This window comes from Panulirus ornatus, chromosome 8, assembly GCF_036320965.1.
Source record: "Panulirus ornatus isolate Po-2019 chromosome 8, ASM3632096v1, whole genome shotgun sequence".
Taxonomy (NCBI): domain Eukaryota; kingdom Metazoa; phylum Arthropoda; class Malacostraca; order Decapoda; family Palinuridae; genus Panulirus; species Panulirus ornatus.
This window is the reverse complement of record NC_092231.1, coordinates 1,816,989-1,834,093: the sequence shown is the minus strand read 5'-3', so window position 1 is coordinate 1,834,093 and position 17,105 is coordinate 1,816,989. Positions and strand designations below refer to the sequence as shown.

General features: G+C 40.1%; 1 protein-coding gene across 8 annotated transcripts in view; it reads right to left on the bottom strand.

Moving 5' to 3' along the window:
- Window positions 1–17,105, bottom strand: part of zip (myosin heavy chain 10) — a 278,670-nt gene that overhangs the window by 17,134 nt on the left and 244,431 nt on the right. For all 8 annotated transcript variants that reach the window (XM_071663896.1, XM_071663889.1, XM_071663894.1 and 5 more), the window contains 6 exons: window positions 16,955–17,062; window positions 16,505–16,665; window positions 16,095–16,257; window positions 10,893–11,172; window positions 4,717–4,939; window positions 567–2,936 (listed from right to left, as the gene is read on the bottom strand). In XM_071663896.1, the coding sequence (XP_071519997.1) occupies window positions 567–2,936; window positions 4,717–4,939; window positions 10,893–11,172; window positions 16,095–16,257; window positions 16,505–16,665; window positions 16,955–17,062 (3,305 nt within the window). The remainder of the gene's footprint in view (window positions 1–566; window positions 2,937–4,716; window positions 4,940–10,892; window positions 11,173–16,094; window positions 16,258–16,504; window positions 16,666–16,954; window positions 17,063–17,105) is intronic.

Sequence of the window (17,105 nt, the reverse complement as noted above, 5' to 3'; positions counted from 1 at the left end):
CAAATCTACCTCGACCGAGTGATTATGGAACAAAGTTTCTAGCTTTCAACTTAATGTATAATCTAATGACTTAAAAGAATGCAAAAATTATTCCAGTATTACAAATCTGACAACAAACAGGTTAATTTATAAAACTTTTATCATATCCTGGTACGGTAACCAAACTGTGGCGGGATAGAATGGATATCCCAGCACTCTGCAAGTTCCCACCACTATCCTAAGTATCCTCACCAACTACATTTTTCCGATGCATAAAACATTTGCTAAACCTGTCTGTAAATGCTCCTTTGTTTATCTTCCCTCTTTTGACTGGTGTTTGAGGGGAAGAGAAATACTGAGAAAAAAAAAAAAAAAAAAGTCAAACATCAGAAAAGCAATGTGTTGTACATAGCATTCATATGTAAATTACCCCAAGTTGAATCTTAGGTGCTGTGCAGTTGGTTGCTGTTTGCAGTCTTTACAAAAGTCCTTAAATACATTTGGAAAACCTATCTTGTATAGAGGGATGCCATCTCAATTACTGGTGAAGTGCTTAAACAAACTCAATTTATGAATAATACACTAACCTATTCAAAGATAAAATCTTTGTTTCTTTCTCCCTGGCCTCACGTTCAGCATTATCCTTCTCTTGCTGACAGCGCTCAAAGTTACTCTTCTCCTCATTAAGCAATTTGTCAAAATTCCTTTGTTTCTTTTCTAATTCCACAACCTTGGCACGGTTGGCATCAATGTCCACTTGGGCGTCTTCCAATTCAGCCTGTAACTTGCGCTTGCTTTTCTCCAACTTCTCATTTGTAGCCTCCAGTTCAGCCAGGCGAGCACGAAGTTCCTCCAGTTCCTTCATTTGACGCTTGCGTGTCTCTTCCAGCTGTTGCGCATTACCAGACTCCTCATCAGCCTTTTTCTTTGCCTCACTTAACTGTACCTGAAGAGTAGCAACTTGCTTCTCAAGGTTACGCTTACCACATTCTTCCTCATCTAAAGCTTCCTGCAAATGATCCTTCTCTTGTTCAAGGGCACGTACACGTGAGTTAAGGTTCAGTTTCTGTCTAGTTTCTTCCTCAAGGAGGCCTTGGGTCTCTTGTAAGTGAGCTTCTAGATTCTTGAGCTGGTTATTGGCAGACATGGCTTTGGAATCTGCTTCTTCCATGGCAATATTTGCAGCATTCAATTCTAGTTCCAACCTAGTCAAACGCTCTTGAATATCAGATTTACTACGGTCAGATTCAGCAATCTTCAACTGTAAATCAGAAATTATAGCTTCACACTGTTTCCTTTTCTTTTCACTCTCCTGTTTGCTGGCTGTAAGGCCCTTCAGTTCATTTGCCAAGTCAGCATTTTCAGCCTCAAGTTGACATTTTGCCTTATCTAATCCACCCTTCATTTTCTTAAGCTGATCAATTTCCATGTTAAGATTTTCTAATGCATGACCATGTTTCTGGCGTAGTTCCGCAATCTGTTGTTCATGAAGTGCCTGATCATCATCTAAACTCTTCTTGAGGGAGGCCAATTCCTCCTCTCTCTTACTGCGCAGCTCTTGCTGTGCTGCTGTTGTGTCTAGTGAGTCCAACAGTTCATTTTTCAGTGCCTCTAATTCTTCATTTAGGTCCCTCTTTTGCTTCTCAGCTTTTCCTCTAAGGTTGCGTTCAGCTTCAAGGTCTTCCTGCAGCTCATTCAACTGAGATTCCACCTCACGCATATTCTTTTGCAATTGTGATTTAGCAGCAGCCTCCTCATCTACTCTCATCATGGCTTGAGCTAATTCTTCTTCTCGTTTAGCTAGCTGAATCTGTACTTCATGTATTTGATTCTTCTTCTCATTAATTTGTTCCTTCAGATCATTCAAATCCGTCTCACATTTTCTCTTGGCACGCTCTAATTCTGACCTGCCCTGTTGCTCTTTCTTAATTCTGTCCTCAAGATCTGTGATCATTGATTCATGTTTTGCTTTGAGTTTCATGAGGTGTTTTGATTTTTCTTCTTCTTCTGCTAATGTACTAGAAACATCTGATGATCTCTCTTCCATTAATTTCTTCTCTTTTTGCAATTTTTGGTTTGTATCCTCAAGAAGTGCAAAGTCTTCCTCCAGTTTCTTGATTTTCCCATCACACTGAACTTTTTCAAGCTGAAGTTTCTGGCGAGCTGCCTCTTCCTCTTCAAGCTGTTCTTCTAAGTCCTGAATCTGCAACTGGAGTTTCTTTTTCTCTACTGTAAGGCTACCAGTGCGTTCCTCCTCCTCTTCAAGTCTGGTCTCCATATCATGTAAAATATCCTCGAGCTCTTGTTTTCGTGCTAAAAGACGGGCCCTCATTTCCTCAGCCTCAGCACATAGCTCTGTCTCAGCCTGCAACTGTTCTGCCAAGACATTCTTCTCTTGCAAAGCCTGTTGGAATTTATTTTCCATATCTACATTACTTTTCTTTTGAGTTTCAAGAACATGTTGTATCATTCTGAGTTCTTCCTCTTTTTGTACAAGCTTTTCTTCTTGTTTGGTTACCTGGAGAAGTGGTTTTACTTTGGTGTATAAACGCCACCACTGCCAGTTACGAAGCTTAAGGTAAGCAGCACAGTTACGCTGAATAATTTTGATGGCATTGAGTTGCTGAAGCCTTTTCTGGTAATTTTTGCGGGCCAGCATACCACGACAATAAGCCTGGAACTGCACAATGAGGTCTGTCATTTTTATATCTCTCTCTTCTTCCAAAGATGCTAACACACCAGCCCTCAGGAAGATCTTGCTCTGACCTATGCGGTACAGGTTTGGCTCCAGTTCCAGTGCTTGGATCATCATCTCACAAGCCTTCTTACCATCCATGAAGCCCTTAGGAATAACATTAGGAGTTAAGAGCTCATAACGCTGGCGGAATTCCTGGAATGGTATACGGTTGGGGAAGCCTTGGCGACAGATCCTGATACCCTCTAGCACACCATTACACCTAAATGAGAAAAATATCAAGCATATTATAAATGAGTTTGGTTGTGTATGTCCACTGGGATACCGAATATTTCAAACGATCTACTTAATCATGCTACTGGCACATTACTTCTCAAATCATAAAGTATTGTAGCCTCATCTTTAAAGCCCAGTGAAACAATGGTTTAATTTGTGATATGATGTGAATACTATCAAGTTATCATTTTCAAAAGTGCTGGTAAAATTCTTCTGAGAATAGGAACTATGAAAATTATATGAAAAGGTTGACAAATATAGGTAGACACTGCTCCAGCAACACAAAGAAAATTGAAAGTAAAGAATAATCAAACCTCTTTAAAGAAGGCAATTCAGGCAGGGTAAGGAACACACAAAATTAAAATCATAATGCACTTCAGAGGTATGTATGTAAAGCTGGTAGGGACTGAAGGTTATCAAGAGCCATAACCACCAAAAGTAGCTGGATAATCATGGCACAATGGAAGGAGAGCAAGGAAGAGAGCTATCCAGGAGGTAGAGGGGACTGGATCCTTGAGGAGGATCAGAGGTAAAAATATGATCAAGAATGCAAAAAATGGAAAGAGGGACAAGACAGTCCTCAAAACACAAGCTTTCAGGTGTAATGCATGGATATGGAATAAAGTATACAATTGTAGAGTTTGGCTTGAGAGAGAGAGAGAGAGAGAGAGAGAGAGAGAGAGAGAGAGAGAGAGAGAGAGAGAGAGAGAGAGAGAGAGGGTTGCATTGTTTGGGAATGGGATGGAGAAAGTAATACTAAGTTTATAATTGATTTGTATGTCAGAAATAATAAAATAAAAAATACACTGGGTGTGGTGTTATAGAATGGGTTAATCAAAATACTCTTGATGTGATCAGGTTATATGTACAGGATGCATGATGAAGGGTGGTAAGGTAAATACCTCAAGCAAGAAAGGAGGAAACAAAAAAAGAAAAGATAGCTGGCATCCTTAAAAGGGACACCAAGGACCTACTGGGTTGAGGGTGTGAAGCATGAAAAGATGTGTTTGAATAGGGTAGGTAGCTTGGAGACCTTCCTGCTGCGACCTTCCCCATAGGAAGTTTCTGGGAGGAATGAGGCATGACAGAAATATACAGATAAAATGCAAGCAAATGAGGCCTTTCTGTGGTTTCCCCAGCTGCTTAACACACCTTTATTAATAGAATAATGGAGGGTACAGTTGTAAGCATGGAAGTAAATAACGGATTAAGGGACAGCATAGTACTCTAAATCTTGACTTCTGCAGCCAAAATATGGATATAGAATGAGTCACAGATGTCAAGAATCCAGGCTGTGGAAATGAGACATTTGGGAGGAACATGTGGTATGACTAGATGGAATGAAAAATGAAATGAGGGGTTGCATGAGAGATGTGGTATGGCATGAAATGCAAAGGGAATACATTGTGGAGTGGTAGAGTGGTGAAATGTAATGCTCTGAGGTGATTTGGGAATGCAAAAAGAATGCAAGTTGGGGAGTTTACAAGGAGAGTTATGATAGTACAATTAAAGGGGTTGGTGTGAGAGGAAGGCCACTTGTGACACTGGGAAACAGTGGAAGAGTACTGGAAAAAAAACTGTGGAAAATTGCATGGAATAATGTGTGTGTGTGGGAGGCATGTAACAACAGGGATAAATGAAGACTCTTCTGCTATAGCCATCCCCCTGATGGGAGTTACCGGAGGGAATGGGCATCAGAGATATAAACAGATAGAAGTCACTTCCACACATACTTTAGAATTTCCCCAGACATATAGTGTCCATACCTTAACTGATCAAGGACAAGGCCTGCATCTATCTTGCCAGCACGCTTTTCATGATTAGGGATGATGCAACGAACAAAGTTGGGGTTGGTATTTCTCAGAGTCATCATAAGCTTTGTCAATTGCTCTTTGTAAAGTTGGCTTACTGTGCGGAACATTCCTTTCCTTGTGCGAGCACCAAACTGACTGTCTCCCATTGCCTGCTGAGCCATTCCAACGATCTCAGCTGTAAATATTTCAAAGTGCACCTTAAAGTAGCTGAAAAAAATTTCATGATAGAACCCCATAAAGAAAAGAAATAAAAATCCTATTACTATCATCCATCTTTTAAAAATTCTCATTAGCATTACTTATATTCTAATAATTCCAACCAAAATGACAAAGAATAAATTACTTCATAGAAAGCAAGATCTCCATATAATGAGGCACTGACCTATTTCCATACCTGAAAGCCCACCAAAATTATCAAATCAAAAGAAAATGATTCAAAATATATAAAAAAGTTACAATATTTCTTCTACTTCTTTCACATAATATATATGAAAAGATATGCAAGTTCAAGAGCATATATTTCTCCAAGATCTTATGAAGATGCTAAAAGTCCTCGTAAGTGACCTTTGGCAAAGCCTCTGGCTTTCATCATAAGGTGATATGCAAAATTCTTATAAGATTATCATCAACAAACACAACTCCTGTACAATCACTAATATTATATCAAAGTTAGTATCTGAACAGTGCTTATGAAACACAACTCCTATTAACCCTAAACTTTGACACCATGAAAATAAACTATATCTGAAGAATATGTCTTTTCCTGGTGCTACCTTGGTGTGTGTGTGTCTGTGTGGGTGGGGGATGGTATTTCATGTGTGGCGGGGTGGCTACGGGAATGGATGAAGGTAGCAAGTATGAATATGTAAATGTGTATATATGTATCTATATTACCTATTATACTTTGTTACCGTCTCCCACGTTAGCGAGGTAGCGCAAGGAAACAGATGAAAGAATGGCCCAACCCACCCACATACACATGTATATACATAAATGCCTACACATGCACATATACATACCTATACATTTCAATGTATACATACATATACATACACAGACATATACATATATACACATGTACATATTCATATATGCTGCCTTCATCCATTCCCGCCGCCATCCCACCACACATGAAATGGCACCCCTCTCCCCTCACGTATGCATGAGGTAGTGCTAGGAAAAGACAACAGAGGCCACATTTGTTTACACTCAAGTCTCTAGCTGTCATGTGCAATGCACCAAAACCACAGCTCCCTTTCCATTCCAGGCCCCACAGAACTTTCCCTGGTTAACCCCAGATGCTTCAAATGCCCTGGTTCAATCCATTGACAGCACGTCAACCATGGTATACCACATCGTTCCAGTTCACTCTATTCCTTGCACGCCTTGTACCCTCCTGTGTGTTCAGACCCCGATCGCTCAAAATCTTTTTCATTCCATCCTTCCACCTCCAATTTGGTTTCCCACTTCTCATTCCCTCCATCTCTGACAAATATATCCTCTTTGTCGATCTTTCCTCACTCATTCTCTCCATGTGACCAAACCATTTCAATACACCCTCTTCTGCTCTCTCAACCACACACTATTTATTACCACACATCTCTCTTACCCTTTCATTACTTACTCGATAAAACCACCTCACACCACATATTGTCCTCAAACATCTCATTTCCAACACATCCACCCTCCTCCGAACAACCTTATCTATAGCCCATGCCTCACAACCATATAACATTGTTGGAACCACTATTCCTTCAAACATATCCATTTTTACTCTCCAAGATAATGTTCTCACCTTCCACACATTCTTCAATGCTCCCAGAACCTTAAGAATATGCCATAAATTTACCCAGTGATGACACGGAAGCTTTTTGGTGGGGTGGCGACATGAGTGGATGAAGGCAGCAAGTATGAATGTGTACATGTGTATATATGTATATGTCAGTGTATGTATATGTATGTATACGTTGAGAAGTATAGGTATGTACATGTGTATATAAGTGGGTTGGGCCACTCGTCTGTTTCTTTGTGCTACCTCGCTAACGCGAGAGACAGCAACAAGTATAATAAAAAATAAGAATATAATAAAGAAGATGGCAATATAGGTCCTAAGAGACGAAGCGAGAAACTTGCTACACAATATGTGAAGCAATAGTCTTACAGGATCAGAGTAAAGGATGAATGAAATAAACATGAACATGACTGTAGAAATCCTTTCCTGTACTGTACAAACAGGCAATTACATGCACAGATCACTTAACTGCACACAAATAAATCAAATATCAGGTTACAAAATACTGCCATATTTCTTCAAGAAAGGTAGTCTAGTGTTTTCATCTTAACCCATCCTCATTTCTTTATATATATTATTTATATCTATTTTATTTTGCTTTGTCGCTGTCTCCCGTGTTAGCGAGGTAGCGCAAGGAAACAGATGAAAGAATTGGCCCAACCCACCCCCCATACACATGTATATACATACATGTCAAAACACGCAAATATACATACCTATACATCTCAATGTACACATATATATACACACACAGACATATACATATATACACATGTACATAATTCATACTGTCTGCCTTTATTTATTCCCATCGCCACCTCGCCACACATGGAATAACAACCCCCTCCCCCTTACGTGTGCGGGGTAGCGCTAGGAAAAGACAACAAAGGCCCCATTCGTTCACACTCAGTCTCCAGCTGTCATGTAATAATGCACCGAAACCACAGCTCCCTTTCCACATCTAGGCCCCACAGAACTTTCCATGGTTTACCCCAGACGCTTCACATGCCCTGGTTCAATCCATTGACAGCACGTCGACCCCGGTATACCACATCGTTCCAATTCACTCTATTCCTTGCACGCCATTCACCCTCCTGCATGTTCAGGCCCCGATCACTCAAAATCTTTTTCACTCCATCTTTCCACCTCCATTTTGGTCTCCCACTTCTCCTCGTTCCCTCCACCCGACACATATATCCTCTTGGTCAATCTTTCCTCACTCATTCTCTCCATGTGACCAAACCATTTCAAAACACCCTCTTCTGCTCTCTCAACCATACTCTTTTTATTTCTACACATCTCTCTCACCCTTACATTACTTACTCGATCAAACCACCTCACACCACATATTGTCCTCAAACATCTCATTTCCAGCACATCCACCCTCCTGCGCACAACTCTATCCATAGCCCACGCCTCGCAACCATACAACATAGTTGGAACCACTATTCCTTCAAACATACCCATTTTTGCTTCCTGAGATAATGTTCTCAACTTCCAAACATTCTTCAAGGCTCCCAGAATTTTCACCCCCTCCACCATCCTATGATTCACTTCCGCTTCCATGGTTCCATCCGCTGCCAGATCCACTCCCAGATATCTAAAACGCTTTACTTCCTCCAGTTTTTCTCCATTCAAACTTACCTCCCAATTTACTTGACCCTCAACCTTACTGTACCTAATAACCTTGCTCTTGTTTACGTTTACTCTTAACTTTCTTCTTTCACACACTTTACCAAACTCAGTCACTAGCTTCTGCAGTTTCTCATATGAATCAGCCACCAGTGCTGTATTATCAGCGAACAACAACTGACTCACTTCCCAAGCTCTCTCATCCACAACAGACTGCATACTTGCCCCTCTTTCCAAAACTCTTGCATTCACCTCCCTAACAACCCTATCCATAAACAAATTAAACAACCATGGAGACATCACACACCCCTGCTGCAAACCTACATTCACTGAGAACCAATCACTTTCCTCTCTTCCTACACGTACACATGCCTTATATCTTCGATAAAAACTTTTCACTGCTTCTAAAAACTTGCCACCCACACCATATATTCTTAATACCTTCCACAGAGCATCTCTATCAACTTTATCATATGCCTTCTCCAGATCCATAAATGCTACATACAAATCCATTTGCTTTTCTAAGTATTTCTCACATACATTCTTCAAAGCAAACACCTGATCCACACATCCTCTACCACTTCTGAAACCACACTGCTCTTCCCCAATCTGATGCTCTGTACATGCCTTCACCCTCTCAATCAATACCCTCCCATATAATTTACCAGGAATACTCAACAAACTTACCTCTGTAATTTGAGCACTCACTCTTATCCCCTTTGCCTTTGTACAATGGCACTATGCACGCATTCTGCCAATCCTCAGGCACCTCACCATGAGTCATACATACATTAAATAACCTTAACAACCAGTCAACAATACAGTCACCCCCTTTTTAATAAATTCCACTGCAATACCATCCAAACCTGCTGCCTTGCCGGCTTTCATCTTCCGCAAAGCTTTCACTAACTCTTCTCTGTTTACCAAATCATTTTCCCCAACCCTCTCACTTTGCACACCACCTCGACCAAGACACCCTATATCTGCCACTCTATCATCAAACACATTCAACAAACCTTCAAAATACTCACTCCATCTCCTTCTCACATCACCACTACTTGTTATCTCCTCCCCATTTGCGCCCTTCACTGAAGTTCCCATTTGCTCCCTTGTCTTACGCACTTTATTTACCTCCTTCCAGAACATCTTTTTATTCTCCCTAAAATTTAATGATACTCTCTCACCCCAACTCTCATTTGCCCTCTTTTTCACCTCTTGCACCTTTCTCTTGACCTCCTGTCTCTTTCTTTTATACATCTCCCACTCAATTGCATTTTTTTCCCTGCAAAAATCGTCCAAATGCCTCTCTCTTCTCTTTCACTCATAATCTTACTTCTTCATCCCACCACTCACTACCCTTTCTAATCAACCCACCTCCCACGCTTCTCATGCCACAAGCATCTTTTGCGCAATCCATCACTGATTCCCTAAATACATCCCATTCCTCCCCCACTCCCCTTACTTCCATTGTTCTCACCTTTTTCCATTCTGTACTCAGTCTCTCCTGGTACTTCCTCACACAAGTCTCCTTCCCAAGCTCACTTACTATCACCACCCTCTTCACCCCAACATTCACTCTTCTTTTCTGAAAACCCATACAAATCTTCACCTTAGCCTCCACAAGATAATGATCAGACATCCCTCCAGTTGCACCTCTCAGCACATTTACATCCGAAAGTCTCTCTTTCGCGCGCCTGTCAATTAACACGTAATCCAATAACGCTCTCTGACCATCTCTCCTACTTACATACGTATACTTATGTATATCTCGCTTTTTAAACCAGGTATTCCCAATCACCAGTCCTTTTTCAGCACATAAATCTACAAGCTCTTCACCATTTCCATTTACAACACTGAACACCCCATGTATACCAATTATTCCCTCAACTGCCACATTACTCACCTTTGCATTCAAATCACCCATCACTATAACCCGGTCGCGTGCATCAAAACCACTAACACACTCATTCAGCTGCTCCCAAAGCACTTGCCTCTCATGATCTTTCTTCTCATGCCCAGGTGCATATGCACCAATAATCACCCATCTCTCCATCAACTTTCAGTTTTACCCATATTAATCGAGAATTTACTTTCTTACATTCTATCGCATACTCCCACAACTCGTTTCAGGAGTACTGCTACTCCTTCCCTTGCTCCTGTCCTCTCACTAACCCCTGACTTTACTCCCACGACATTCCCAAACCACTCTTCCCCTTTACCCTTGAGCTTCGTTTCACTCAGAGCCAAAACATCCCGGTTCCTTTCCTCAAACATACTACCTATCTCTCCTTTTTTCACATCTTGGTTACATCCACACACTTTTAGACACCCCAACCTGAGTCTACGAGGAGGATGAGCACTCCCCGCGTGACTCCTGTTTCCCATTTTTTAGAAAGTTAAAAAATACAAGGAAGGGAGGATTTCTGGCCCCCCGCTCCCGTCCCCTCTAGTCGCCTTCTACGACACATGAGGGATGCGTGGGAAGTATTCTTTCACCCCTATCCCCAGGGATAATACATATATATACATACGCACATATATATATATACATATGAAAAATGTAAGAAATAATTTAGAAAACTGAAACTTCTATCTTGAAATGAAATTAAAAAAAATGAATGTCACATTATGGTTCAACCTCTGGCTATGGAAAACCTACGATATGTTACTGAATGAAACTGTGCTTAAAAATAATCTTACTCACCATCCTTCCAAATCTGGACAACAAAAGGATCCTGAGAAGCTTGTAGCAGTGACACGATGTTTTCATTTAATGGATCCATGTTTTTCATCAGCCACTGGTGTCCAGAGTAATCTACCTTACCAGCATAATGGACAATAGCAAAGTCAGCCTTGTCACGGAACTCTGACTTGCAAAACTTGGGGTGGACTGAGTGCGATGTATTGAGCTTGTCAATGAAGGTTTTGTCTGTGGCCTTGGGGAACCAGCACTCTTCATCCAAAAGAGCTAAGATACCCATAGGCTTGGGAAAAAGAAATTATGTCATTTATCTTTTTAAATACTTTGACACTGTCTTTCGCATTAGTGAGGTAGTGCAAGGAAACAGACGAAAGAATGGCCCAACCCACCCACATACACATGTAAATGCATAAACACCCAAGCATACACATATACATACCTATACATTTCAACGTATACATACATATACATACAGACATATACATATGTACATATTCACACATGCTGCCTTCATCCATTCCCGCCACCACCCCGTCACACATGAAATAACATCCCCCTCCCCCTGCGTGTGCGCAAGGTAGCTCTAGGAAAAAAAACAAAAAAGGCCACATTCGTTCACACTCTAGCTGTCATGTGTAATGCACCGAAACCACAGCTCCCTTTCCACATCCAGGCCCCACAAAACTTTCCATGGTTTACCCCAGATGCTTCACATGCCCTAGTTCAATCCATTGACAGTATGTTGGCCCCGGTATACAACATCGTTCCAATTCACTCTATTCCTTGCACACGTTTCACTCTCCTGCATGTTCAGGCCCCGATCGCTTAAAATCTTTTCACTCCATCCTTCCACCTACAATTTGGTCTCCCACTTCTCCTTGTTCGCTCCACCTCTGACACATATATCCTCTTGGTCAATCTTTCCTCACTCATTCTCTCCATGTGACCAAACCATTTCAATACATCCTCTTCTGCTCTCTCAACCACTCTCTTTTTATCACCACACATCTCTCTTACCCTTTCATTACTTAATCAAACCACCTCACACCACATATTGTCCTCAAACATCTCATTTCCAACACATCCACCCTCCTCCACACAACCCTATCTATCGCCCATGCCTCACAACCATATAACATTGTTGGAGCCACTATTCCTTCAAACATACTCATTTTTGCTCTCCGAGATAACGTTCTTGCCTTCAATACATTCTTCAATGCTCCCAGTACCTTTGCCCCCTCCCCCACCCCGTGACTCCAAGATATCCAAAATATTTCACTTCCTCCAGTTTTTCTCCATTCAAACTTACCTCCCAATGTGCTTGTCCCTCAACCATACTGAACCTAATAACCTTGCTCTTATTCACATTCACTATCAGCTTTCTTCTTTTATACACTTTACCAAACTCAGTCACCAACTTCTGCAGTTTCTCACCCGAATCAGCCACCATTGCTGTATCATCAGCGAAGAACAACCAATTTGTTTATAGACATATATTCTGTTTATAGGAAGCATCATATAATGACATGACAGCATATCTCAACATGTTTTTAATCCATAAGTTACTTGATTTAACTTTATCATATGACGAAGTCTTGACATAACTTACTAAATTTATCAAGAAGTGGAATTTTCCCATCTTTACAGCACATTAATTACCTCTGACAATCATAACATCTTTCAAGGAAATTTTCCTGTCTACACTTCATAGGTGAATATATATATAGCCTATCTTAGGGTTATCAAATACTTTCATGCATATAAAAAATGAAATACAATGAAGTTTTGTACAACATCTATCTTGATTGCTATGATTGCTGCAGTAATGAAAGGGCAAGGTGAACCTTTAAATTACCAAGATATGCAACAAATACAAAAACAGAATATTCTATATGAACCAACTAAACACCTAGCATTTCCACCGGTATGATGTCTTCAGAGCCAAACTGGCCAGCAAGCAGATGTCATTTAACATGAAAACATTACCAATAATGACTTACAGGAGTAAAAAGTATGTATTTATCATATGATGAACTTCATAAATCAAAATATATAATAATCATCCATACAAAATACATCACTCAGCATAGAGTTATCAGTGAAATATGCCAATCTATCACTACATTCTGTCATAAGAAGCACAAGCTATATCCTGATCACCCTTTCAATACATGGCTAAATTATCAGATCGTCAATATACATATCCACCCACATCCTTACCATATTTACTATGCAGGTCTTTCCCATTTGGGCAGAATTCACTAATTAAAAGTTCAATACAGAGTTCTCAGCATATCTTTTGGTTCTCCACAGGAGATAGTAACTATGCACTTGTTATGGGTGTACTGTGAATAATTTTCAGTTTCTAAAGTTGTGTTCAATATTTGGACAAGTCTGCTTAATTGAATCAATTTGACATGAATGAATACTAGCCAAGTCAGCCATTGTGATTAATCTTTACTTGCTCATTATTTCTCTCAAAGTTACATTGTTTCAGGAACAAAGAAAGTCCTCACTCAAATCTGTTCTGTAGCTGCTACATACAATACACAGAAACCTGAGCTCCCTATCAGCAGACATTTTTGTGGTTTCTTAACTGCTTTAATATGCCAAAGTTCAATAAAATGATAGCACATTGACCCCTTGCATGCCCAACATCATCCTGCATGTTCAAGCCCCCATTACTCAAAGCATCTTCAGTTCCATCCCATTTCATCTTACCCTTCTTGTTACCTCCACTTCTGGCACAAGTACTCTCACAGTATAAGAGTCTGCCTCTTCTTGCTCATCTTCTCCATATGTCCAAACCATTTCAGTACACCTATTAAGCTCTCTCATACATACTCCACACCCTAAGCTCTCCACACCTTAAGCTCTCTCAAACATATTCTTACAACCACATCCCTCTCTTACCTAATTATTGCTTTCTCTATCAATCCTCCTCACCATATCTTGTTCTCCTACATCTCATTTCCAACACACTTCCCATATTCCATATTTTCTTATGCATGAGGCATGCCTTGCACCTTTACAACACTGTAACACCAAACATAACCAGCTTTACGAATAGAGTGATCTTCCTTCCATGAATCGAATACTTCTGCATCCAAAGTTCTTCTTATAGGGCGAGTGAACTGCAGAATTAGAAAATGTTTAGAGGTCTTTGACAGCCCATATTATGTGGTAAAAGACCAAAATTACTGGGGATGGCTGAAATCTCTGAGGCTATATGCCCTGGAGCAACAGATGAGAGAGGTATATCATCATCCATCTCTAACCTCTGGTCCCTTCAGAGCTACCTCATGGGGGTGACTTTGGCAACAATCTCTCCATAACTAGTGAACTCCAGTTATACCTGGAAAATCCTCAAATGTATGGTTCCCAAATTATATTTGGAAATAACTTTCTCCTGGCATAATAGGCATGAAAGACTGTAAAATAATACCTCTGAAATTCAAAGGCAATATGTGCACAAAAAGAGAGAACACAAACATCCAGGGCCTAAGACTCAACACCTTGCCAACTACCATCAGAAACAGGATGGGATGCACAGTGGAGAAGTCAAAGAATGCAGTAGACAAGTACATACTGAGTGTACAAAACCAGCCAGGATGTGGAGGCTATGGCTTCCAACTGCCTAGTCAACCGCAGCAGCCAAATTCAACAGCCTGGGCCCAGCCCAGGTTAAGGGGACGAAGATCCCAAAGAGTTACCAGATATACTAACACTCCTAAGCACACCCAAGACCTTAGCCCCCTTATCCATTCAGCAGCTTGTTCCATCCACAACCAAATCCTTTCCCACATATCCAAAACATCCGATTTCTCCAGGTTCTCTCCATTCAAACTCCAACTGCAACCAAGCTATCTCTCTCCACTAAAAACAATAACCTTACTTTTTTTGTACCATCTTTTGACTTTCTCCTCACACACACTCCCCTAAACTTACATATACCAGCTTCAGCAGTTTCACATTTAAGTATGCCACCAGAGCGGTGTTGTCAGCAAACATCAACAGGCTCAACTTCCACGACCCCCTAAACCTAATGGAAAGCAGGCCTACCCCTCTCTCCAAGACCCTTGCATTTACCTTATCCAACACCTTCCTCCAAAAACAGATTAAACAGTCATTACATCACACATACTTGCTGAAGACCTATCTTCACCTTATACCTTGCACTCTCCTCCCTCCTTAATCACACACATGCATTAACTCTTGATAAAAACTTCTTGCCTCTTTTTGTAGTTTTCCTCTGATGCCATTAATTTGTAACAACTTTTGCAACAGATCTCCATCAATCACATGCACTTTCTACAGAACCATAATTGCCATATGCAAATCCCACTTTTTCTATATGTCTCAGATTCTTTCACACATCAAATACCACTCCTGAAGCAAACTTTTTCCATCCAATCTGATGCTCTGAGCAAGCCAAGCTAAAATTTTCCTCCCCAATTTAATGCTCTGTGCAAGTCAAGAAGCCAAAATTTTCCTCCCCAATCTGATGCTCTGTTCAAGCCACCAATTCTTCCACCATTAAACTCTTAAAAAACTGTTGAGGTATACTTAAACTTAGGACACCTCAACCTGATCCATTAACACTGAAAATCCTAACCAAATAATCATCAACATTGCCAGCCTTTTTCTTGTTTAAGTTCAACTGCAATGCCATTGCCTCAAGCAGTTTTACCACACTTCATCTTATGCAAGGCTTTCATCACCTCATTCTCTTTTCACTAAACCACTTCCAATGACTTTCTCGCTTTGCATACTTCCATGTCCAAAACATCTCATACATGCTACAGTATGATCTAACATGTTAGAAGTCCTTCAAAATACATGCTCCATTTCCTTTTCACAGCTTTTAGCCTGTTAGCAATTCCTCATCTGCTCTCTTCAATGATGCTCCAAATTAATTTGTCTTCTTGTTTTCCTCACACTATTCACTTCCTTCCTAAAACTTTTTCTTAATCTCCTTGATGTTTGCTGATGCTTCCTTAAGCAAACTCTCATTTGAAGTTAATTATTAACAAATTCTAACTGTTACTTTTCCACCATTAACTTCCTTTATAATCCATTATCCTACCAATTCAAATATTTAAGCCTGCTCATTTTTTGTTTTTAAAAGTGCTAATATTTAAGAATCTCAGCATATTAACTAATGGAACAATCACCACTTTTCTATGAATACTAAAACCAACTCACCTTTTCAATGAGGTCAATTGTAGGCTGAAGGTCAAGACCAAAATCTATGAACTTCCACTCAATCCCTTCACGCTGATACTCCTCTTGCTCAAGGATAAACATGGTGTGATTGAATAACTGTTGCAGCTTCTCATTTGTATAGTTGATGCAGAGTTGTTCAAAGCTGATATTGGAAAAGACACACTAAAATACCAAAAAAATACATCCTACTCATACTCATCAAACTAAAATCTGCTGATTTGCCCAGTTACACAAAAATCTACCCGTAACTGTAGGTTTAGTTTACGACAAAAATGACAGAATTTCAAATGTGATTTCCCTTGAACTTCCTGTCAAAGTCAGTTTCCAAGCAATAACCTATAACAATTTAGTAAACTTATTTGTTCATGGCAAAAATTTAATATACCCACCTGTTCATTGCAAAGATTTCAAAACCAGCAATATCAAGGATGCCAATGAAAGAAGCACCCTGCCGCTTAGTACGATCCAATGAACGGTTGATACGCATCACAATCCACTTGAACAGACGCTCATACAGAGCCTTACCAATTGCTTCCACTGCAAACTCACACTGAAAAACAAGTTTACTTACTAGTAATTTGCAAATAACATAATAATTCAAACTAAAATGCTACATTAACATTTCTAACATGGGACCTTCTTCAAATATCTTCAAAGGGTGGATCAGGTATATCTTCCTAAAACATTTAGGCAAAGAATCATCTCCACAACTCACAACAAACAAACTATCAGCTCATGAACTCTATAAAATGAATTGATTATCATGTTACTAAAGCAGTCATCATTAGTTCAATCAAACATTACAGCAAGACTCTACAATCTATAAACAATTATCTTACCTGTTCTTTGTTCTGTGCTTTTGTGACTGTCTCACGACCTACTTTAATGCGTGGCTTCAAAAATCCTCTCACCATGTCAGTCACATTAAGTCCCAATAAGTGAGCAACCTAAAATAAAAACGGTAATCAACTTTTCTTAATCCCAAAAACA